The sequence below is a fragment of the Antechinus flavipes genome, chromosome 2, assembly GCF_016432865.1.
Source record: "Antechinus flavipes isolate AdamAnt ecotype Samford, QLD, Australia chromosome 2, AdamAnt_v2, whole genome shotgun sequence".
In the NCBI taxonomy this organism is placed as follows: Eukaryota; Metazoa; Chordata; class Mammalia; order Dasyuromorphia; family Dasyuridae; genus Antechinus; species Antechinus flavipes.
The window spans coordinates 270,050,226-270,077,311 of NC_067399.1; the positions used below are offsets into that span (position 1 = coordinate 270,050,226).

At 32.5% G+C, this 27,086-nt stretch overlaps 1 protein-coding gene across 1 annotated transcript in view; it reads left to right on the forward strand.

Annotated features, from left to right (window-relative positions):
• SPRED1 (sprouty related EVH1 domain containing 1) overlaps positions 1 to 27,086 on the forward strand; it is a 140,622-nt gene that overhangs the window by 37,327 nt on the left and 76,209 nt on the right. Inside the window, exon 2 of the mRNA XM_051977051.1 lies at positions 24,796 to 24,973. Within this exon, the coding sequence (XP_051833011.1) occupies positions 24,796 to 24,973 (178 nt within the window). The remainder of the gene's footprint in view (positions 1 to 24,795; positions 24,974 to 27,086) is intronic.

A 27,086-nucleotide genomic window follows, 5' to 3' on the forward strand; every position in this document is an offset into this window, starting at 1 on the left:
ACTTATATTATCCACAGTTATTTTAAATGGACTTTCTCTTTGTAGCTCTTACCGCTAGAATTTGTTGGAAATATATAAAAATGCTGATGATTTATGTGGATTTATTTTATATCCTGAAAATTGTTTCTAGTAATTTTTTAGTTGATTCTTTAGGATTCTCTAAATGTACCAACTTATCATCTGCAAAAGTGATCTGACCCCTGATCTTATTGGGAATAGTTGTAGTTTATCTCTATTACATTTGATGCTTGCTGATGGCTTTAAAATAGATGCTGTTGATCATTTTAAGGAAAACTCCATTTTTTCCTGTGCTCTTTAGTGTTTTTAATAGGAATGAATGTTGTATTTTGTCAAATGCTTTTTGGTGCACCTATTGAGATAATCATATGATTTTTGTTAGTTTGGTTATTGATATAGTTAATTATGCTACTGGTTTTCCTGATATTGAATCCCAGCCCTGCATATCTGGTATAAATCCTGCTTGATTATGGTGTATTATCCTGGGGATAACTTTGCTGTGATCTCTTCGCTAATATTTTATTTAAGATTTTTGCATCAATATTCATTAGGGAAATTGGTCTATAATTTTCCTTCTCTGTTTTGATCCTGTCTGGTTTAAGTATCAGCACCATGTCTGTGTCATAAAAAGAATTTGGTTAGGACTCCTTTTTTACCTATTTTTCCAAATAGTTTGCATAATATTGGAATTAGTTGTTCTTTAAATGTTTGGTAGAATTCACATGTAAATCCATCTGCCCTGAAGATTTTTTCTTAAAGAGTTAATTAATAGCTTGTTCAATTTCTTTTTCTAAAATGAGACTAAGTAATTTCCTTCTCTGTTAATCTGGGCAATCTATATTTTTGTAAATATTCATCCATTTCACTTAGATTATCATATTTATTGGCATACAGTTGGGCAAAATAGCTCCTAATTATTGCTTCAATTTCCTCTTCATTCATGAAAAGTTCACCCTTTTCATTTTTGATACTAACAGTTTGATTTTTGTCTTTCCTTTTTCTAATCAAATAAATAAAAGGTTATCTATTTTGTTGGTTTTTTCCCCCCATAAAACTAGCTTTTAATTTTATTAATTCAATAGTTTTTAGTTTTGATTTTATTAATCTTCCTTTTTATTTTTGGAATTTCAAATTCGGCATTTACTTGGGGTTTTTTAATTTGTTCTTTTTTTTTAGCCGTTTTAGTTGCATGCTCAATTCATTGATTTTTCTCTTCCCTATTTTATGCAAATAAGCATCTAAAGTTATAAAACTTCCCCTAAGACCTGCTTTGGCTGCATCCCATAAATTTTGGTATGTTGTCTCAATATTGTCATTCTCTTGGATGAAATTACTGATTGTGTTTATGATTTGTTGTTTCACCTACTCATTCTTTAGGATCAGATTATTTAGTTTCCAATTAATTTTTGGTTCTTTTTTTTTAAAAAATAAGAAGTATTAGTGTAAGCACTCTAATTGTGGTGCTGGGGAATGGTACTTCTGCCTTCGCTTGAGTTCTCCTCTCTGACCCAAAACCCCAAACCAAGAGCCTCCATCCTCAGAAACACCTACTCTTTAAAAAAAAATTAATAGCTTTTTATTGACAGAACATATGCATGGGTAATTTTTACAGCATTGTCCCTCGCAGTCACTTCCGTTCTAACTTTTCCCTTCCTTCCCTCCACCCCTTCCCCTAGATGGCAGGCAGTCTCACACATGTTAAACATGTTAAAGTATATCTTAAACACAACATATGTGTGCAGTTCTCTTGTTACACAAGAAAAATTGGATTCAGAAGGTAAAAATAACCTGGAAAGAAAAATAAAAATGCAAATAATCCACATTCATTTCCCAGTTTTCCTTTTCTGGGTGTAGCTGATTCTGTTCATCATTGATCAATTGGAATTGAATTGGATCTTCTCTTTGTTGAAGACATCCACTTCCATCAAAATACATCCTCATACAATATCATTGTTGAGGCATATAATGATCTCCTGGTTCTACTCATTTCACTTAGCATTCATTCATATACCATAACATTCATATACCACAATTTACCCAACCATTCTCCAATTGGTGGTCATTCCTTCAATTTCCAGTTTCCAGCCTCTACAAAGAGAGCTGCCACAAACATTTTTGCACATGTGCCTTTCCCTTTCCCTCCTTTATGATCTCTTTGGGATAGAAGCCCAGTAGTAGCACTGCTGGATCAAAGGGTATGCACAGTTTTGAGCATAATTCCAGGTTGCTCTCCAAAATGGCTGGATCTGTTCACAATTCCGCCAACAATGCAGCAATGTCCCAGTTTTCCCCGCATCCCCTCCAACATAAGTCACTATCATCTCCTGTCATCTTAGCCAGTCTGACAACACCTACTCTTCTAAGGACTTATATGCATTGACTTGTTTCCATGATTTGCTTTAAGAGAGTTAGCCAAATGACCATCTTTTTTATTTATAATATGCTAGCATTATTAATAAAATGATTGATTTACCCAGAAACTATATCTCAAACTTTTTATACTTTTTGTTTTACAATAATAAGGAAGTTTGAATGGTTTGAGGGGAAAGAAAATGAGTTTGGTTTTGTGCATGTTGAGCTTAAGATTTCTTTTAGGCAATCCAATTCAAAGTGTCTGATAGTTTGAGATGTGAGATTAGAGGTCAACAGAGAAGTTAGGGATGAATAAGTAGATTAGAGAATCATTAGCCCAGAGATGATACTTAAATCTATGGGAGCTGATAAGATCATCAAATGAAGTAAGTTGTAGAGAAAAAAAGAGAAGATGGCCCAGGATAGAACCCCAGGCAAGGAACATCCTAGAAACATATTAGCAGAGACAATTGGTCCACTTTGATATATAGTCTATTTAGAAATAAACTTTCTTACTGTCTGTAGTTATTTTTTTCAAAATAATTTTAAAAAATATTTTAAGAATAGAATTTTAGAACCAGAAGGGAACTTTGCAATAATCTGCTTCAACTTTGGTCCTCTGGAATTGTGTTTTGTCAACTCATTAGAGTCCTTAAATCTTTCTTGGGGAAGGCGGGGTTGAGAATCTTTATAATATCATTGCATAAATTCTTTCCTGGTTCTGCATACCTAATTCTTTATCAGTTAAAGTAAGTCTTCTCAAATTGTTTTTGACATTTGACAATCTTGATATAATATTTTTAAAATTGTTTGATCATTTCCCAATAGAAATATAGGTGAAATAATTTCTAGGATTTTGCTACTACAAAATAAGTTGGTGTAAGTGTGTTTGTGTGTGTGTGTGTGTGTGTGTGTGTGTGTGTGTGTGTGTGTGTGTGAAGTCTTTTTCTTCTTTCTTTGATTTCTTTGGGGTATGACCCTACTAGTTGTATATCTAGTTCAAAGAGTATATATATTTTAATAACTTTGTTGATGTAGTACCAAATTGCATTCCAGAATAGCTAGACTAATTCAAAACTCTACTAACAGTACAATCCTGAAGTGCTTCCAGTAATTTTTTTTTCTTATCTTTTCCCAACCTGATTGTTCAGTCTGATTGTTGTGAGATAAAATTTAAGACTTATTTTGATTTGTTGTTTTTCTAATTATTAGTGATTTAGAACATTTTTCCCATGGACTCATTGATAAGTTGGATTTTTTTTTTTTACTTCCAATTCATATCTTTGATTATTTATTGGGAATTGATTCTTGTTTTTACAAATTTGGGTCAGGCTCTTATGTCATGGACATCAAAGTTTTATAAAAGACATTTGATTTTTCCCTTTTGATCTGATTTTTCTTGTGCCACATGATAAATGTGATAATATGTTTAGAAGAATTACCTATATTTAACCTATTTTGGATTATTTGCTATCTGGGTGATGAGAAGAGAAGTAGAGAGACGGGGAAAATTTAGAACACAAGGGTTTGCAAGGGTGAATGTTGAATACTATTTTTATATATATATATTTTTTGGGAAAATCAATTAAAAAAAAAAAGACATTTGCTATAGTGACTTCCCTCCCCATTTATGTGTTTATCTTCTCATTTTAAGTGCTTTGGATTTGTGTGTATATGTGCAGATGCTCTAATACATAATCAAGATTATCCATTTTGTCTTTTGTGATCCTGTTTATCTCTTGTTTGGTTATATTCTGTTTATATTTGGCTATGTTCTATTAATTGATCTAAAAGGTAATTTCTTTCTAACCCCTTATTTGTTTATAGTATCACTATATACGTCTTAGACGTCCCATATTCATTTGGAGCTCATCTTGGTGTGAGATATTTGTTCATATCAAATATCTGTCAGATTGCTTTCCAGTTTTCCTAGGCATTTTTGTAGAATAGTGAGCTATAGCAGTGATTTTCAGATTTATAAGACACTAATCAATCAACTTATTTTTTAACTAGTACCAATTCCTTGAAGTGAATCTTGTAATTTGGTAATTCCTTCCCACTTTTCCCCTTTTATTTCCTTTGTTTCTCCAGACAAATTTTGTTTTTTCTAATGATTTAAAATAATCCTTAAGTTGTTTGGTATGATGTTGAATAGGGAAATTAATTTAGATAATATGTGATTTCTGATATATTTGCATGACGTAATGCATAACCAATTTAAGTGTCTCCAATTATTTATCTATTTCTCAAAAATTGTAGGTGTGTGTTCATATAGTTCTTGGGTATATATGTTGATGCAATAGATGCATGGATATTTTATATATTATGTTTGAATAGAATTTCGCTTTTTATCTTTTCCTGTTGAATTTTTAAAAGTAATATAGAGGAATGCTGATGACCTATATGAATATTTTATATCCTGCTGAATTTACCATATCAGTAACTTTCTTATTTGACCCTTTAGGGTTCTGTAACTTGATCATCATGTCATCTGAAAAAAGTGATAGTTTTGTTTCTTCTTGTTTATATGTACTTCTCAGTTCTTTTGCCCTTGCTATAATTAGCATTTTGAGGATTATATTAATTAATAATAATGATAGAGGACAATTGTTTTTATCCTTGATGTTTCTCACCAGACAGGCCTTTAATTTTTCCATATAGTCATCTAGCATATATTATGGTAAAAATTTACTTATTCTTATGCTTTTTTTGTTCTTATGAATTTGTTGTTGCTATTGTTTTAACAGAATTGGGTATTGAATTTTAACAGCATTTTCTGGTGTCTTTTTTTTTTTCCGATAAAATTCTTTTAAAATAGTTTGTAACTTTAACATTGTTACTAATTTAGTCTATTTATAGTTTGCTTTATATTGAACCAATCCTCAATTGATGATTTAAAATCCCAATTTGTCATAATGTATAATCGTTAAATATATTATGCATGGTAATCTATTTTCTTATATTTTATCTAAAATTTTTACATCTAGTTTTTCTTTGCTTTATCTATCTGGTTTTGGCATGCAAATAATATTTGTACTTAAGAATTTGGAAGTTTTTTTCCCTATTTTTTAAAGTTTATGTAAAATTGGAATTAATTTGAATTTTGAAGTAATTTACTTATAAATCCATCTACTGCTATAGAATTTTTTTTCCTTTATAAGGTAAATTTATAGTTGTTTTACCTTTTTGTCATGCTGTGCTATTCAAATAACCTATTTCTTCTGTTAATCTATACATCATGCTTTTTTATAATAGCATTTTATTTTTCAAAATACATGTAAAGTTATTTCATACTCTTATAAGTATTCATTGCATCTAAGTTATTGGTTGTGGGATTATAATTGGGCAAAATAATTTTTAGAGCTTCTGTTATCCAATCAATATAAATTCTTTTAAATTTTTGATCTTAATATTTTTGTTACCCTCTCTCCTTGACAAATTTGATTATTTCTCCTCATCAATAAAATAATTCTTAATTTTATTTATCAATTCAATATTGTTTTTATTTGTTTATTTTTCCATTTTATTAATTTCTTTGTTGAATTTCACGGTTTCTGTTTTGGTGTTTATGAGTGGGAAGTTATGTATTGTTTTTCTACTTTTATTCATTGCATACTCATTTTGTTTATGAAAGTGTTTAGAGATAGTATATTTCCTCCTAAGAACTGTTTTAGCTGCATCCCATTAATTTCAGATTATTATCTTGCTATTTTCTTTGACATTTCCATTATTTGTTCTTTGATCCAATTCTTCAAAATGCAAGTATTTTAGATTTTTTATTTTAATTGATTATTCAACAGCCCTCTACTAAATTTTATTTTCCTTGCATTATAAGTTAAGGATTGTGTTTAGTATTTCAGTTTTTATGAAAAAAAATTTGAAAGGGATAAGATTTTTTTTGTCCAGTACATTGCAAATTTTCATAGAACTTCAATGTATGACTAGAAGTATCCAAACTCCATTCTCTTCTTTTTCACTAACTGAGAGAAACTGGTAGCTGAGGTAAAAATGAGCACTTCCTTCTAGAATTTGTGATAGTGAAGAATGGAAGATCTGAGTATATTATGATATGCATCCTAGATTTGATGATAGCACATTTCAAATAGTTGAGGAGTATGGATATTATCTAATAGAATAAAATTCTACTGAGAAACATTAGCCTTATTGCAGTGAAAAACATCCCAAAATGAAATTCTGAAACATAAAAAAGCAAATATCTAATGAGGAGGAAAAATGGAGAAGAATGCATGTAAATGCATGGGGAACTTCCTAACAGATTTCAAATGTTTAAAAGAAGTATAGTGAATGATAATACTCCTAGGGATGTAGTGATAACTGGTTGGATGCCTAGTTTCAGAATAAGTAAGGGATAAATATTATTGTGGCAGTAGATCTTAAGTGTTTATCTCACCTCATGGTTCTAAGATGTGTGTTTTTTAAATCATTTTTATTATAGTGGTATATTTTATGTTTGTATCAATTATTTCCCTTTAAATTATTCTTCCCTACTCCCCTTTTCCCCAGTGCAATTTTTATCAATGTCATGAATGTGATGTCTATCTAACAGCAGAAAGTGTATCTTACCATTGTACTTGCTAACTTCCATGTGAGTAAAATATGTTGTGTCAGTTTTCTGGGATTGAGATTCATTATTTCATTTAATAAGTTTGCCTGCCTTAAGTGTTTTTATTTGCAACATTATAATCATTACATGTATCAAATGATACATGTATATTAAAAATGTACATACTTTGGCAGTCTTAAAACACAACATAAAATTAAGTTATGTTGTGCACTTTACTTCCAAATCACTTGATATAAATTTTACTTCCTGTTTCTCTGAATTTCTCCTTAATTATTTCTTATGACTCCATGATATTTTATTGTGCGATAAATAACAATTATTTTGTTGGAACAAAATAGTTCCAACCCTCCTCCTTTTGTTATTTTGCTTCATTGTTACTTTCTTTATGTAGTGATTTGTTCTTTAAATCATTCATTTTTCAAGATGTCATTACCTTGTTACATTTAAGTCTGTATCTTTTGCTTATATTTTCAATATTAATACCTGTTTTTATGTCATATATATGTGTGTATACACACACACACACACACACACACACACACTATTCCTTCCTTTTTATTTATATGTTTGATTTTTTGAGTCTTACCACCTCACCTCCATGGTCGTGGTGAAGATATATGTTTTTATATTTCTGTTCAAAAAGTATTTCTTTGCAATTTGTCTTCAGATTAAATTGTCTAGCTCTGAAAGAGGTATATTGAAGTATCCTACAAATACTGGCTTTCTGTCTATATCTTTTTAAAATTGTATTAGTCTCTTTTATGAATTTAGTTATTATGCCATTCAGCTCTTAGATATGTAAGAATATGATTTACATTATCTGGTTCCTTTAATCATAATGCAATTCCTCTAATTTTCCTTGTGAATTTTCATCATTGATTTGTCTGAATCATATGTGCAACTTGATCTTTCTGAATTATCTTTTTTTTTTTAAACTATCATGGCAAATTTTGTTTAGGGACTTCATTTTAATTTAGAATGTATTTTATTTTTAAAATGTTTTTATTATGAATAACAAATTAGGTTTTTCTTTCATTTTATGGGGAAGTTTAGTAGGTTTATTTTTGAGTTTAGAATTATAGATTTCTGTTTTCCTCTGTTGTGTTTTTTTCTCTTTCCTTTTTTTAAAATCAGTATTTGGTTCCTTTGATTAGCTTTTCTTAAATTGATTCTAGCATTTCCCCGAGTTAATGAGCATTTAGTAAGTCCTTGCTGTGTACCAGATACCATACTAATTGCTGTGGATACAAAGAAAGGCATCCTGCTTTCAAGGAGAGCAATTAAATAGGGGTGAAAATGTGCAGACATTTATGTTCAAGCTTTATTGTTCAATTATGTTCAAGATTTATACAGGATAAATTGGAAATAATCTCAGAAGGAAAGCAAAAAGTTTGAGGACTGGGGAAAGCATTACAATAAAGTTTTATATTTACTTAAATTATTGTTCTCTTTTTCTTCCTTTTAAAATTTATTCGGTTTTTAATCTTTTTTGTCTCTCAACCAGTAATAATATAAGATCAGTCTTTCCCCCCCTCTCCTTGCCTTCATGTTCTCCCTCCATTTTCATAAACAATATTCATTTTCCTCATATCTTTCCCCTTTTTGTCTCTAGTTTTCTGCTAATGACTGTATGCTTACTTACTTTTTCTTGATTCACTCAATGTAACTTATTCAATAGGGCCATCAAGGGGAAAACATCTGGTTTCCTTTTTTGTCTTATTGATCCATTTATTTGAATCTGTAATCTCACATATTGCTTCATTTCCCATCTTTGTTTATTAAGGCTATTTTGTTTAAGTTACCATTTTCAGATGAGTCTCTTTACTTTAGATTATAATTTGTGACATGAATTAATTTCACTGATTCTCTACTACTATTTTATGCCCTTAGATTCACCATTTGCCTGCTTTAAGACTACATTATCTCCTCCCTCTGGATTTGCAATACCTTGCCCTCCATGGGCATTCCCACCACTAAGATTCTTTCTTTTCCCCTTTCCTGGGGATATAAAGCAGGGTATATTTCTGGGCAAAGTGACTTTTACTCACAAAAGAGGGATTTCTTGATGCTTCCATTTCCTCCAATCATAACCTATTGTGAAGTCTTCCTTTTTGGACTTATTCTTAGCTCCATACCCATCTTCTTTCTCACCCCAGTAGTTTTGTCTCTAATATACTCATCTCATTCTTCTGTTCCCAAGTCAAATCTCTTTCTATTCTTGCTTCTCAATAGATAAAAGAATTTATCTAGCTAGTAGGAAGAGAAATCACTTTCAAAGCCCACATCAAAGACACAGGGAGAAAAAGTTATTTAAAAGAGGGGGTTGTAAACACAGTAAATACCTTTGGAATTAGCAATTTAGAGATCATTAGTGGCATTTGAAAAGAGCTTTCTGGTTACAATACTGAAGAATTTAAATGAGTGGAAGGCTAAAAAGTGTGAGTGTATGTAGTCAGTCTTTTTCTAGGAGTCTGTGAAAAAGAATAGAAATAGAGAGTGATTTTGAGAAGATGGTAGAGTGAATTAAAAGGCAGGGACATCATTTCCAAAATATATAGAAAATTGACTCTAATTTATGAGAAATCAAGCCATTCTCCAACTGATCAATGGTCAAAGGATAAGAACAGACAATTTTCAGATGATGAAATTGAAACTATTTCTACTCATATGAAAGCGTGTCCGAAATCACAATTGCTTAGAGAAATGCAAATTAAGACAACTCTCAGATACCATTACATACCTCCTAGATTGGCTAAGATGACAGGAAAAGATTATGAATGTTGGAGGGGATGTGGGAAAATTGGGACACTGATGCATTGTTGGTGGAATTGGAATGGATCCAACCATTCTGGAAAGCAATTTGGAACTGCGTACCCTTTTAACCAGCAGTGTTACTACTGGGCTTATATCCCAAAGAGATCTTAAAGAAGGGAAAGGGACCTATATATGCCAAAATGTTTGTGGCAGCCCTTTTTGTAGTGGCTAGAAACTGGAAATTGAATGGATGCCCATCAATTGGAGAATGGTTGGGTAAATTGTATATGAATGTTATGGAAGAAGATCCAATTCGGTTCCAATTGATCAATGATGGACAAAATTAGCTACACCCAGAGAAAGAACACCAGAAAATGAATGTGGACTACTTGCATTTTTATTTTTCTTCCCAGGTTTTTTTACCTTCTGAATCCAATTTTTCTTGTGCAACAAGAGAACTGTACAGATCTGTACATATATGTTGTGTTTAAGATATACTTTAACATGTTTAACATGTATGAGACTGCCATCTAGGGGAGAGGGTGGAGGGAAGGAAGGGAAAAGTTGGAACAAAAGTGAGTGCAAGGGACAGTATTGAAAAATTATCCATGTATATGTTGTGTCAGTAAAAAGCTATTAAAAAAAATGGTAGGGATGTCTCATGTTTGAAGACATTATCCAGTTAAATGAAAGGTGAAAATTAGTGAAAAGAAGGGATGATTGAAAGACCAAGCTCCTAGAGGAAAAAGAAGGGAAAATTAGATAATGAGCACAAGTGTCTTGTTGGCAAGGAAATGAGCAGCTACTGGTTCCTCGGAGACTCCAGCAGAGGAGACTGGGGTAGGAGGCTCAACTGATTTGAATTATAGAATTGAGGAAGATACTGAACTCCCAGCATCTGACCTTAGGGGTTTTGCTTGTTTCCAGTGATTTACATGACAAAGTCCTTAGTTAAGTAGAAAGTAAAAGTTGGAGTTATAGTGGATTGAGAACAGATTTGGAAGAGAAATCCATTAATTGGATAATATACATATGTAATAGATCTTTTAGATACATAAATGACTCTTCCAACTGCATTTCTTCTGAAAGCAGGAACAAAGGAGATAAATGGTGAAAGCAATCCAGATTTGGAGTTTGAAAAGGGATGAACAAGGATCAGATAAGAGGCAAGGCTGTTGATGGTGCAGTGTTGAAGAGGGATTATCATAGCCAGAGTTCAAAAGAAAGATCAGTGTCAATGAGTTATAATTTGGTTTAGGGAAGAGGAGGCAAAGTGAATTCACTAAAGCCTCTGCTCTACTTTTATGGTGTTATTTCTCATTTTACTTTTCTTGTCATAATTTTAGTTATTACTTGTCCAGCACATTGCTTTTTTACTTGAAATATCGGGTTTGGAAGTTATATTAAGAACTGACCTATTTCACCATCTTCTTGACTAAGTGTGTCCAGATTTTTTTTTTTTTTTAACACCATGCCATGTCTTAACTCTTCAGGGTATCACAGATGCTTAGGCCAAACAATATTTCACTCAATAAATATTTAAATTGAATTAAATTTGTTTAGCTTTATAAATCATTCAATCATTTGGTCAGGCCCTGCCAAGGCAATCACAGGCATTGATGAGTTGAAAGTTAGGCATAATAACCTCCCACTGCTTGAATTTTTAAGTTGATAATTTTATATAGCAAGTGAATAATGTTGTAAATATCCAAATGACTTTGGCAGAAAAAAAGATTCTATGTTATAGAGACCAATTTCCTATGTGAGCCCCACATCTTTTGTTTTTAGTTATATTGTCAAATATGTAGTAGCTATAACTTAGCTGTTACATTTTTATATAGGATTGAAATAATATATTTTGAGATTAGACTTATAAAGAAGCTTTGAACTTGTATTGTAGAAATATCATTTGTTGATTAATTTAGAAAATTACATTCATATTGAAAGACCTCTTCATTCTGGAGACAAAAAAAATCTTGACTTTTTTTTTTAATTGATACATTAAGTTATAATGAATTGTTCTTTCACCTTTCATTATAACTTAATGTATCAATTAAAAACTTTCCCTATGCATTTAACATTTCTGGTGAATGAAATATCTTTTCTTATTCATAAGAACCAAGGAAAGCAATCACATCCCACTTGAAACTATGGCCATGTTTTCTACAAAAGAACTAAATCTTATTATGGAAAATGGATTTTTATTTTTATAATGGACTTGTGGGGAAAATTCACCTAAGACACATTTTAAAAGCCTTTACTATTTTATTGGAATGTTTTAAGTATATGTAAATGAATATACTTAGAATGCAACTGAATAAAACTTGGCAATTAGGACAAAAATCACATGAACATAAACAGTAAACATTTAAACATACTGTGTGCCAGATACAGATCTGAGTGCTGAGGATATACCTATTCTCAAGCAGTTTATAATCCAATGGAGTAAAAGAGATTTATACAAGTGAAGTTAAAAATCACCAGAGAGAAAGCAACTAGAATTAAGTGAATTGGGAAAGGCTTCCTGTAGAAAGTTGAGTTGGAGGTCTGGGGAGAGAGACGATAGAGATTGTTGTAATATGGGAGTCACCTGCCAGTGGTTACTTAAGATCTAACTCAGACCTGTAGAATGGATCTCTTCATGTGACGGGGGAGGAGGAGGAAGAGGAGGAGGAGGATGATAATAATGATGATGATAGAAGGAGACTCAGAGGCCATTGAGTTGTCTGACCTCTCTCCTCTTCCCTCTTGCCTCCAATTTATTTCATCCCCAGTCCTCAAGGAACATCTGCATTAGTAAAGACTGTTTTGCACTTCCTTCAAGTGTTATGATCCGCTCTAGGAGAATTGACCTGCCCTCTCACTTGGGCATGGTTCTTAACAAGAGATGAAAAAGAACATTCCAGTCATGGGGGACAGGCAGTGAAAATGCCTGAAGTCAGTCAGGAGATAGATTATCTCCTTCGAGGAACAGGAGAAGGCCTCTCTGGATAACAGAGAGTACAGTAGAGTAAGTAAAGTAAAGAAAAGTAGAAATGTAGGAGAAATCCTGGTCGTGAAGGGCTTTGAATGCCAAAGAAAGGATTTTATATTTGATTATGGGGGTGATAGATTGCCAATGGAGTTTATTGAATGAGGATGGATGGTTGAGTAACATGATTGGTTACATCTGTGTTTTAAGGAAATTATTTTAATGGTTAAGTAGAGAATAGACTGCAGTCAGGAGAAATTTGAGGCCAGGATATCAACCAGCAGGTTATTGTAATAATCGATGTGTGAGGTGATAAGAGCCTACATTAGAATGGTGGCAATGTCAGAAGATAGAAGGGGTATGGGTGAGATATGTTATGAAGGTAAAATTGACAGAGTTTGGCAATAGATTGGATATGGATGATGAAAGAGAGTGAGCAGTCAAGGGTGATATTGAGGTTGTGAGTCTGTGTGACCAGTGCGAAAGACAGTAAGTTCAGTTTTAGACATATTGAGTTCAAGGTGTCTACAAGAGATCCAGTTTGAGATGTCCATTAGGAAGTTGGAGATAGGAGACTTAAGTCAGCAGAAAGGTTTGGTTTAGAAGATTTGAGAATCATAAGCACAGAGATGATGATTGAGTATAGGGGAAGCCATGAAATCTTCAAGCAAAGTCATATAGTAGGAGGAGGGAAAAGGACTTAAGATAGAGCTTTGGGAAATAGTAAGTTGGGGTTTACCTGAGTGAAGATCCAACAAAAGGGGCTGAGAAGGAGCAATCAAAAAGGTTAGAAGGAGAACCAAGACAGAATAGCGTCACAGATATGTAAGGAAAAGGAGGTGATCAACAGTGTCAGAGTCTGCAGAGAGGTCAAAAGAGGTGAGGAATGAGAGAAAGCCATTGGATTTGGCAGTTGAGAAATCATTGGTAATTTTGAAGAGAGTAGCTTTGGTTGAATAATGAGAGTGGAAGCCAGAAGGAAGTGAGTTAAGAAGAGAAAAGCAAGAAATGGAGGACCTTGTAGAGGGCCTTCTCCAGAAGTTTACACCTGAAAGGGAAGCTAAATAGTGGATGATAGCTAGTGGGGATGGATGCAGCAAGTGAGGGTGGTGTTTTTTTGTTTGTTTGGTTTTGTTTTTTTAAAAATGAGGGACACATGAGCATGTTTGTAGGCAGTAGGGAAGGAGCCAATAGAGAAAAAGAGATTGGAAATAAGTATGATAGTTTGGCTGGAGAAGACAGGCTGGAATAAGATCACTCGTGTATGTATGTATGTATGTATATATATATATATATATATATAGAGGAGTTAGCCTTTACAAGGTTAAAGGCACCTTTTCATGTGAGATGGGACAAAGGAAGAAACAGTGACATAAAGAAGGCATCTAAACCGTTTGAGATGAGGAGAAGAAGAAAGGCAGTTCTCGGAGAATAGTCTCTCTCTTTTTTTTTAAACCATTTTTTATTTTTCAGTGAAACATAAATTAAAACTCTCAGCTGACAAAGTGCAGGAGAGGAAGATTTGAGAAACAATGAAAAGGCTTCTAAGAGCCACTGTGGTGAATGGAATAGAGTTAATAGAGAAGGTATTAAAAGGATCACCTTGCAGCATTGAGGGCCCACTTGAGATTATGTAACATCAGTTTATAATTACAAATTTCGTGATTTTCTCCAACTTTCTTCAGCTGCAGATGTTTTAGAGCAAAGACTCCAGTAGTAAGAACGATCAAAGTCTGAGGCTCTGCAAAGCAAGATAAGCAGAGATTCAGAGAGAACAGTGCACTCACAGTGTCATTGAAAACTATAATAGGCATTCTCGTATACTGATCGGGGAAGCATTCCCTTTTCAGCCTAAGGTTTCCTTTCTAATTTTAGACTATTAACTACTGACACTGGCAAGAATACAGAGAGATGAGATTCTTTTTTAGGATTCTGTGCCCTGTTGGTGGCTAAGATTTGTCATTCAGGAACAATATCAGAAACAATGAACTAGTATTCATCCAAGATCCCAAATGGATAATTAACAAAATTCATTTAGAATTCTGATATTGGAAGTAAGTGGTTTTTAAAAGCAAGGTACATCCTGTACTGTTTTCTGATTAAACTCAGATACATGATAACTTTGGATCTGTCATTTGTGTAGGAGAAACAGAAGAGCCTTCCTTCTCTTGGGAGGTGTGTATTTCTGATGTTGTAATAAAGCAATTTAGTAATTTAGTTTACCCCATCCACTATGGACTGCTAGGCAATGAATCCCTACAATGTAGTCCAAATATAATGTGTTACAGTCAAGCCAAATAGCATGTCTCACCAAGTCCATCTTATGTTTGGTATTTCCTGTCCTTTAACCAAAGGAAAAATTCAACCATATACTAAATATGAAAACTTGATATATAATTGCTGTTTTGTTTTTTATTGTGCATTTATCAACGTGAACATTTTTGTATGTAGAGAACAGAAAGAAAATTGTATTTGAAACCATGGGTTTGATTTTTCTAAAATATGTTGAATTTAAGATAAAACCAGTATATCCTTCTGAATTTTCTTATGCTCTATGTATTTTAAAAATCTTTCATTACAAGATCTCTCTCTTTCCCTCCCTCTCTCTCTGTCCCTGCCTCCTCTTTTTTTCCCTCCATCTCTGTCCCTTTCCCTCTCTCCCCCTCTCCCTTTCTTTCTCTCCCTTTCTTTTCCCTCTTTTCTCCCCCTTTCTCTCTTTTCCCTCTCCCCCTTTCCTTCTCTTCCTCTCTCCCCCTTTCATTCTCTTCTTCTCCCTCTCCATCTCCCCCTCTCCCTCTTTACCTCTTTCTCTCTCCCTCTCCCCCTCCATCTCTCTTTCTCCTCCTCTTTCCCTTCCTCCCTCCCTCTTTTCTCCTTTTCTCTTGAATTTCCATCACTACCCATGAATCCCCCATCACAGACACATAGAAGCTCTTTCTTGAAATAAATGAGCAAAACATTTTCACACACTTAGCATGTCTAAAAATGTATGTCTAATTCTCTGTCTCTGGGATATCACCCCTCCGCCAAGAGATAGCAAGCAGGCATGATTATGAGTCTCTTGGTTTTGTAACTAATCCTGCATTGGTCAAAGTTTTAACACTTCCAAAAGTGTTTTCCATTACATTATTGTGATATTGTATGAACTATTCTCCTGGTTTAAATCACTTCATTTTGCATGATTTCATTTCAATTTTCACACATTTTTCAGAAGCTTTCATTTTCATTTTATGGTACAATTATATTCCATTATAATCGTACTATAATTTGTTCAGCCATTCCTCAGTTGATACATTCCCATTTTGTTTCTAGTTATAACAAAAAAATGCTGCTATAAATATTTTTGTACTTATGGGTACTATCTCTTTACCTTTTAGAAGTATGTGCTTATAATGTTATTCCTGGGTCATGAAGATTTGCATCATTCAGTATCTTTGGAGATGTACTTCCAAATGCTTTTCAGAATGATTAGACTAATTCAGGACTTCAGTAGTCTGTCTTATAGTACCTCCAGCAATATTTCCTTTTATGTAAACTTTCCCAATCTGATGAATATGAGATAGAATCTCAAAGTTATAATTATCTAAATTTTTCTTATTAGAAGTTTGAAAATTTTATATCTCTATTTCTTTCTTTGGACTCTATCTTTAGAGACATCCAGAAGGATCACAGACAAGTACAATAGCTTTGAATAATAGCTAATAATAATAATAGCTAGGATTTCTATCTCCATTCCCTTTTCCCTTCCACACCTTCTGTTCTTTACTATATAAAATATTCAATTTCAGTTTCCCCTCCATCTTCCCTCTGTTTTCTCTTCTCCCCCCTTTTTCCCACTTTTTCCTCTTCCCTTATTAGTATAACACATAAATTGTGGCCCCAAATATTTCTTTTTCTCTGTGCAGAAAAAAAACTTTAAAAAATGATCCCCTTATCCTTAATATCCATTTAAAAGCAAATAGTTTGAGGAAGTGAATGGTCTGGCTGGCAGAAGGAGGATCAGAACTTTTCTCACTATTCTCATCTTTCTTTCAAAGTTTACTCAAACTTCCCTTTCTTTTGCCAGTTAGTCCTCATATTCTTCTTCCATTTACAGAAATCACAAATAGATAATTAAGTTGGCAAAACAGAAAATGGACTCTTGAAAAAGATTTGGGAAAGTATCTATTAAAAGTGTGTATGCTAAGCATACACAGTCATGAGTGAGAGACAGTCTAACTGTCAAGTCATGGTGTTTTTGCCAAAGGTTTTTATAAAACACAAAATAAAAATAAAATCTTAAATTACAAAAAGTAGAAGTTAAGTTTGTAGGAAGAAAATGTGCTATAATTCCAAAGCAGACATTATATGTGGGATTATCAACTAAAGCAGTGCATTAACACTGCTTTATCCAAACTAATCTCTACTCAGGTTTTTAAAGAATCTAGTACAACACACTGATTTGTGTTCTCTTCATTTTATTCAAGCCTACATCATGATCTCATATAATTGCTTCCTCATTACACTTAGATCTCCCAAACACAAAAAATATATCCTGCTTTCACTGGGGCTAGAAATTAGGATTCAGGCAAGGATCTGAGGAGTACCAAAGAAGCTCTATAAGATTTGACTTTTTCTCATTCCAAAGAACAAGATCATTCTATTCCTTATTTACTTATTTAAATTTACTTTTACTTATTTACTTAAATTATAAGATAAAACATTTCTCTGCCCCCTCCCCGTGTTTATCTTATTTAAAAAAAATTTTTACTTAGTATTTTGTTTCTCCCGACTACATATAAAAACAGTTTTTAACATCCATTTTTAAAATATTGAGTTCCAAATTCTCTCCCTTCCTCCTTTCTTACCTCCCTTTTTGAGAAGGCAAGTAGTTTAATTTAGGTTACTTATATAATCATGCAAACATTTTTCTGTATTAGTCATGTTGTAAAAGAAAAAATGCCCCCCCCCAAAAAAAGACCCTCAAGAAAAATAAAGAAAATTTAAAATATAGTTTAATCTTTATTCAGATGTCATCAGTTCTTTCTCTAGAGAGGGATAGTATTTTTCATCATTAAGCTCTTCAGAGTTGTCTTTAATCACTGTATTGCTGAGCATAGCCAAGTCATCATAGCTGATTATATTACATTATTACTATTACTTTACACAATACATTTCACTTTGCATCAGCTTGTGTAAGTTTTTCCAAGTTTTTCTGAGAGAACATCCTATTTATCATTTCTCATAGCACAATAGTATTCCGTCACAATTACATATCACAGTTTGTTCTCCCATTTCCCAATTGCTGGGCATCCCCTTAGTTTCCAATTTTTTGCCCACCAACAGTGCATTTTTTCCCTCACATCCTCATGACAATTCTGGAAGCCATATCTCTTTATAATGATTTCTTTGTACTTTACATTCAATTCCTAGTTCTGGCAGCTCAGTTTCGTTAAACAAACATTTATTGAACACCTACTATATATAAGCTGTCATGCAAAGTTTTAAAGACAAGACAAAAAATTTAAAAGTCTGTCCTCAGGAGGCTTGCTTTCTACTAGATGAATATTTATTCACAGTAGTTTCTTTATTCAAATTTTCCTATTATATTGTTCCTACTCTAATATGTAACATCGTGAAATGATTTGGCAGCCCCTAAGGCTGGAATTCACTTCCTCTATACCTCTTATTCCTAGCTTCTTTCAGTACTCAACTAAAATGCTATCTCATAGAGAGATGCCTTTCTTGGAACTCATCCCTTTCTACTGAGTTTGTTTTCTTTAAGTTGATTGACACTGTATATGTTTTGTAGATACATAGTTATTTTTGTCTTCCTAATTTAGGATGTGACCTACTTGAGAGCAAGGGCTTGTCCTCCCTCTGTTTGTATTCTACCCAGAAGCAGTTAGGTAGCACAGTGATAGAGCATTGGGCCTGGAGTTAAGAATCCTCCTTAGATATTTATTAGCTGTGTGACCCTGGACAAGTCATTTAACCTGTCTACTTCAACTTCCTCAATTATAAAAAAACTATAAAATATACCTTCTAGGGTTGTTGTGAGAATTAAATAAGAAATTATATGTAAAGCTCTTAAAACAGTACTTGCTTTATAAGATAATTAATAAATGGTCATTTTCTTCCTTAGTAATCTTATGGTTTGACACAATGCCTGGCACAAATAGGAAAAATAAATACTTGTTGACCATTTGAATTAGAAGTTAGCTGCTTGGTTTTAAAATCTTGACTAATGTTTATATTGGAATCACCCTAATCAGCATTATTTAACACATCTTTGCCTAAGTTTTCTCATTTTTAAAATGAGAGGCATTAGATTATTTTAGTGCTTATTAATTAGGGACTTGTAAACTTAAAAATAAAGGTTTTTTTATAGCTTTCTAGGTAATTTATTTCCTTGGTAATCCTGTGTGTTTTATGAATTTAAAAAATTTTGTTTTTTTTTTTTTTTGGGGGGGGAAGTACACAGGTTTCACCAGACTACCAAAAAGTCTCTGCCCCTCAGAAGTTAAAAACCCTAGGTTAGATGATCTTTAAAGTCCCTTCAAATTCTAAAAGTGTTTTAGTAACCTTTTAACCCTGCCTTTCTACCTCTAACCAATCCTTTCATGCATATTATTTCCAGTTCCTAAAACAAAACTTTCATTGTTACATCCTCATTCAAAATCACACTCTTCATTATTGTGATTTAAGTATTAATGTCTCAGTGTTCAGAGAGCCATTGTTTAGAAACTTCATAACTAGAAAAATAATATAGGTATACATTCTATGATTCATATAATGTATGTTTACCTTATTTTCACACTATGTTCAGCTTTTCCAGAAAACATAATTTAATACTTTATTGAAAGTTTTATTGGTGTGGATGCTCACTCCCTTGATACAGATTATAACATAGCCACCCTTTTTCCTTAATAAATAATCTTTGAGAGTTGTCCTTGCAGTATAGCTAAATTTATCTAATCTCATGTTCACACTCCATTTATATAATTTTTGAGGTTTTAGGATTACCTTCATGTTACTATAAAAGCATTATAATGAGTCTTTAACAACTTTTTTTCTTTAAATCTGGATCTATAGACTTTCTCTTTGCTTTTCTCAGCAATATGATAATCCAAGACAATTTCAATAAACTTGTGAGGGAAAATGCTATCCATATCCTGAGAAAGAACTAGGGAATTTGAATGCAGATTGAAGCATATTATTTTCACTTTTTTGTTGTTTGGTTTTTTTCTTTCTTGTGATTTTCCTCTTTTGCTCTGATGGAAATATGATGAATATGATTATATATATTGTTTCCTGTTTTAGGAAGGGAGAAAAATTTGAAACTCAGTCTTATAAAAGTGAATGTTGAAAATTATCTTTATATGTAATTAGAAAAAAATACTACTTAGTAGAATTAAAAAAAAAAAAAGAAGAAGAAGAACCTGTGGCACTGAGGGTAAAAGAACCTAGGAGAGAACATTGGGGTCATTATATTAATGAAAAAAGAGACTGAGAATAATTAGTTATAAAAGTAGGAGGTGAACCAGGAAATTAATGTCACAAAAACTCAAGAAAGAAAAGAGTGGTTAACAGTATCAAATTTGTCAAGTTGACAAGAATTAGGACTAAGAAAAGACCCTTGTATTTAGCCATTAAAAAAGAAGCCTCAATTTTCTTAGTGTAAAGTAAAAAGTATTTGGGAGGGATAAGAAGAAAAAGTATGGAAGACATGAAGAAAGAAGAGAAGATTTAGAATAGTTTTTTGGAGGAGTGAAATAGAAAATCACTTGAGGAGGAATAAAAAGACTACCTTGATACAGTGAGGATCCAGTTGAAGTTGGATAACATTGAATTTGTAATGTATCTAGTACACCATATTCTAAGACATCTTTCAGCTGGGTTCAGCAGCTGGTGAGTAGGAGTGAAGGATACAGACTGTGGAAATAATTCAGGGCTGAGGTTTGGCAATAATAATATTAACCCTTTTTAAAAGTGAGTTAAAGATAAATATTGAGCCTGCATTTCAATACAATTGATTTCCTTTATAATCTTACCAAGGATTTTAAATATTTTGTGCATTTTAAACAGAAATTCTGAGAAAGAGTTCTTACCTTTTACCAGACTGGTAAATGAATCTATATCACAAAAAAGGTCAAGTTTAATGGGGTCTTTGGGTAGAACTTTAAGACAGAATGGCAAGCTTAATGTTACAATTGGCTGCTCTGTTAGAGGATTCTTGTATTGCCAGTATAACTCTTATCAAGAAAGAATCCAGGAGTGGCTCTGGATTTTAAACTTGTCTAGTGTTTCATGATAAACATCTTGTTCAATCTAGAATAAAGATTAGAATCAATGAATACTTAAACCAATATAACCTTTGGAGAATAGATACTATAGTTTCTCTCAAGAGAAATCATGTCCAAATAATATATGATTTCTTTAAATTCATAGATAAAAATGTTCCTAAGAGAGAACTGGTAATAATTTATTGAGACTCTCAAAAAAATTATTAACAAGGTATCCTACCTGTAGGGGGAAAGTTTTTCTAATTGAGTCACCATGAAATTCTTTAGAATATTTTATTGTGATAAACTCTTTCTTTAGAACAGGAAACATATAAAATATATATAAATATTAAAAAAAGATATAAAAAAGTTCTAAAGAAAAAGAAATTAATGATTATCTCCCACTTAAAACAGATGAATCTCTAGGAATAAGTGCTTAAAAACTATTTTAGTTAACATTTTATAAATAATTTTGAAGGTAATATATGTGATGTCTTCCAAATTTGAAAGTGACACTAAACCCTTCTTACCAAAAAACAAAAAAGCCAAACTAATAGGAAAAAATTCACAGAATATTTTATGAGATGATGAATGGGCAGAAAAATCATTAAGTATATTGAACATTTAGTATTTGGAACTATGTAATCTAAGTTATGACTCTAAGAGATAGCTTTTTAAATTCTTAATTACAGCTCATGAAAAAACAATCTAAAAATCGTTGTCAGTTGCTTTTTGGATGAATCTACTGCTCAGAGTACTGCTATATGGCCACAGATCAAACAAATATTAGAGTTTAAATATCAGAAGTGAAAAAAAGCAGGCTTGTACAAAACCAGGGTGAACATAGATTAGTAGAATGCACGGAAAAACAATAACTAAATTGTGAGAATTTTAATCTAATATTTTTTAAAGTCTTTAAAATTCAGGACTTGGGCAACTAGCAAATATTTATCAAACTCCTATTTTGTGTCAAGCACTGTACTAATAAGTACTGAAGATATAGACAAAAAAAAAAAAAAAAAAAGGAAATAACTCCTTCCTTAAAGAACTTACATTCTAACAAGAGAAACAAAATGTGTAGGGAATATATTATATAAAGGCCTATGCCGAAATGGTATGTGAGAGCTCCCTGACTCTTAGATATCATCTAGTCCTGTCCCCTCATTTTGTAAATAGAAAACTCAGGCAGTTTTAAATTTTCATTTGTTTTATATAATAGAAATGTGTTAAGGAACTAATAGATTGAATATCCAGGTGGATGGTGTGGTAGACAGAGCACCAGTTCTGGAGTCAGGAGGACCCAAGTTCAAGTGTGGCCTCAGACACAACCCTTATTAGCTTTGTGACCCTGGACAAGTCACCTAACTGGTAAAAAAAAAATTTAAATCAATAGATAAACCTGTATTGAATTTTCCCTCACCATTATGATTTATTTCTAGAGACCATAGTATTACACTCTTATTTAATATAAGGCCTGGCACATATTAATTATTTAATCAATATTTGTTGACCTACCTCCCCTCCCATCTTTCCCTCCTTACTCCTTACCATACTCCTTACTATATATTCTTCATTCCAATGATATTGGCCTCTTAGCTATTCCAAGAGCAAGACACTCCATATCTTGGCTCCAGGCATTTTTCACTGGCTGTCTGCCGTGCTTGAAATGCTCTCTTCTCCTGAGTTCTACCTGACTTCCTTGACATTCCATCCAAAAATCTCATTTTATTATGGAAATCTTTCTAGACTCTTTTGCTTTGTATATATTTGTTTGCATGTTATCTTCCCCATCCTACTGTAAGCTTCTTGAGAGAAGGGCTGTCTTCTTTTTGTATCTCCAGGGCTTGCCATAGTACTTGGGATGTAGTATAAATTTAACAAATATTGATTGACTGACTGATTTATTAAAAATTATTCTGAGCAAATTACTTGATCTCCCCATGCCTCACTTGGAATTTATTTACCATCTTCAAAATCTTATTTTCATCCTTAGTTTTTCTTTCCCCTTACTTCCCCAGAATTAAATCAGTTATCCAGTCTTGTAGATTGTATTTTCATAACATCTCTTTTATCCATTCCCTTCTTCCCATCCATATAATCTCTCCCATTGTTCATATCTTTATCATCTCTAGCTGGAAATTAAGGTAGCCTCCTGATTGATGTTCCTTCTCCAGTCTATCCTCTACTTTACTACCAAATTTATATTCTTGAAACATCCGACGCCCCAATAAAAATTTTAGTGGTTACCAGTTGTTTCTAGAATAAGAAACAAAATCCTCAACTTGATTGAAACCTTCCCCAATATGGTTCCCATTTATCATTTCAACTTTATTTTGTATTATTTCCCCTGATGCATTCTCTGTTTTAGTCAAACTGGCCTTCTAACTATACTTTGTATTTTGAGATTCTGTCTCCCAGCTTTCCACTATTACACATGTGGGTCCCTTTGGTCTCAAATGCATTCCCTTAATTATCTCCACTATATAAAATCTCTAGTTTCCTTCAAAACACTGCTATGGTTTCAATTTTATTTGAATTCTTGTAGTAATACTGCTATTATCTCCCTCACAGGGCTATTTTGAATAGCAAATGAATTAATGTAGACTAACCCCTTAAATGGCATCTAAATGCCAGGTTTCATTATTAATTGATTATCAGAAGGATATTATGGGAATTAATTTATCATCCACATTTTTCTCTTATTTATATTGCTTCTGTTACTAAGCAATTCTAAAGGCAAATATGACTATAGTTTTGCTTTTAAAGAGCAAATTTGATAGAGCTTTGGAAAAAAGAAATAAGGTGGTCTTATTCTTAGTTGTTTTATTTTTCCAAGTTTCACACTTAAGAAAGTAGTAAGCTTTAATATTTTCTTGCAAAACTTAGAAAATTATAAAAAATCATACTAAACTGAACATGGGATCTAACGATTTCAAGCTTTTGAATCCTGAAATAATAAGTCTCAAATATCAAAATGATGTTTCTGAGGCTTTCCTTAGTGCATATTGACTCATTTCATATCATTCTTAACAGACTGATGTTATAGACCAGATGATTTCCAAAATCCCTTCAAGCTCAAATCTGTGATGCCATGTATTGATTGTATTTTATAGAATTAAGGGAATTAGAAGTAGACACAATAAGTGACCAATTAACTATTTGTCTGGTGTGAATAATATCAACATGCCATAATATTAATAATGAAGACTTCGAGTTATGAATATAAAGCTCATTTATATAGTATAACTTTAGATGATAACAAAGAATTTTGCATACATCTTTATTTAATTCATAGTTACCTCAAGTTAAAGTCACTGGTCTAAGATAATAAAATTAACAAGAACCCAGACTTCCAATGGATGTACCGTGACCTTGCTACTTCAGCATGTATCTGACTTATTTTAATATTTCATTTACTATTAATTATGAACTAATAAAACCTAACATGTTATGATTAAGAATATTAAAGAAATAAATTAAATTGTCTTAGATTTATGAAGAGACATTATTGACAAATCTGGTTCTGTAAGCTGATGATTTCTTGGTTCTGGTATATTTCATAAATTGGCTTTACATATTCAAGAAGAATGTATCCATCAAAAAAAAAAGGAGGAGGATTATATAATTTTTTTGGATAAAGTTAGTCTTTTAAAGTGCTAATAGTTTAATATTGGCAAATCTATCTGGACTACGGCTCCTGTACTTTTTCAGATAGGTTACTTTTCTTTCATAAAAACAGAAAACAAATAATATATGAATTAATGTAGTCTTGGATTTCTTAAACAAGACTGAATGCTCAGTTATTTTTTATTTATGTAAAAGCTAATTCATACTTTTTGTATCTATTTTAGTAATAGTTATGCACGAGTGCGAGCTGTGGTGATGACCCGGGATGACTCAAGTGGTGGATGGTTACCACTAGGAGGAGGTGGACTAAGCTCTGTCACTGTCTTTAAAGCCCTTCATCAGGAAGATAACAGCAGCTGTGCTGACTTTATTATTCATGGCGAGCGACTCAGGGACAAAACGGTAATGAATTTATGTACTTAAGTATAATAATTTTCTTTTGCTATAATCCTAAGAGACTTCTGCAGAAGAGTGAATTTATTGCTAGTAATGAGATAAAATTCCTATTCCCCACTATACTTACTTGGCTTCTCCTTTTTGTTTTGTATTTTATTCTTTGTAGCTCAGTTAATTCTTCCTTTAGTAATCTAATCCCTTTAAGGCATACTTCCATATTTACTTTAACCCCATTCCTCTTCTGCATTTCCAGTTCTTGCCTGTTTACCTTAGGAAAAAAATTTTCCTCTTTTATTTATGAACTAAAAAATTATTCTAATCATAATTTACACAATAATCATTGTGTAATTTTTTTCCCCCTCCAGTTAGATCTCCTTGTCTTAACCATTCAAGGTACAAAAAAGTACTTATTAGAGTTTATGGTTTTGTTATTTATTTCAAATAGTGTCATTTTCCATTTTATTTCCTTGCAGATGCACATTGGGTTAAATGGTGGTTTGTAGGCTGGCCTGAGAACAAAATTATTTATACTTTTTTCTACAGAAAAATGTCTTGAATTCCAGACACCTAACTTATATAAATGAACCTATTTTCAAACTCTTTTATTATCCAACAAAGTGGAACCTTTGAATTTTTAACACACTTTGTGCTATTATAAACTTCAGACCCCTGGAAATAGGGTGTTGATTGTGACAAAAAACATCTCTGTTTGAACAGGGATTCTTAATTGAATTATATGTAACCTCTGATGAGGAGAGAGGTTGATACAATTAAGAGTCCTTTCATTTTTAAGAGTTGCTTAGAACTCAGTCACAAAATTGTCAGAGATAGAACTGTACTCTGGGTCTTCTTCCTGAGTTAGCTCATGTAGAACTTTGCTTCTCTTAAGCTTTTTTCTCTGCATTAGACTTTGCACATAATAGGTGCTTAATTAAAATTTATTGAAGTGAAGTAAATTAGCCTTATCTAAGAATTATAAGTTTAGAAAGACTAGACCAAAGCTGAGGCCAGCAGATCCCAAAATAGATGGAATAGCAGAGGAAAGAAGATCCCATAACTAGGAGAACAGCTCTTTAAGCTATTGTCTATATATACTGTCTAGGGAACATCAATTAAGTTAATAGTTAGCTAGTTAGTTGCCTTCACCATAAACCAGACAGGATAGAACTGGGTCCCTGACTCTACAAAAAGGAATTCTTTTTATAGACCAGGCAAACTAAATGACAGAATTCTGTTTAAATCTAATGGAAGAAGTGAGTTAGAATAATAGGACTAGGATGGATCTGCAAACTAGAGAGAGAAAAAAAGAAAATCCTGAAAAGAAATTCTTTAATACATTAAGCCAACATTAAGTTGATTGAATAATGGAAAGCTATAATCTATAAATTGTGCTTAATTTTTACTCTTTTATTATTGTTTAGTTGTTTTTCAGTTGCATCCAACTTTCTGAGACCTTTTTGGATTCTCTTGGCAAAGATATTGGAATAATTTGTCATTTCATTCTCCAGTTCTTTTTACAAATGAGGAAACTGAAGTGAACAGGGTTAAGTAATTTTCCCAGGAACACACAACTAGTAAGTGTCTGAGGCTGGATTTGAACTTGGGAAGATCGTTCTCTTTGACTCCAGACTCTAGGCTTTGAGAAAGAAAGGATTTAATAGCAAAAATAAATATGGAAGGAAATACATTCCAGACATAATTGACTAAAATGCACAGAAACAAGACATAGTAAGACAATATGGGAACAATCAATTGTTGAGTATAATCCCTACTCCATAGGGTATGTGAAGGGACATAACACGAACACAGCAATTGGTGGCATTTGTGAGTAGAGACAGATGTGAAATTTGTTACAAACTAATTGTATTGGATGGAGTGGTGAGGTGATGTGAAGGCAGGAGAAAAAGCAAAGATATTTTCGTTTTGAGCCTGCGTGACTTGAATAATAGTGAGGCCATATATAGAAATAGGAAATGGAGAAGAAAAGAGATGAGTAGAGCTTTATTCTGAATTTAAAGGGGGAAAATGGAGTTCAGTTGGGAATATCTTCAGTTTGATGGGAAAAGAAGTAAATAAGTTAAATATCTGCCTTGTGACATAGATATTATTATACTCATTA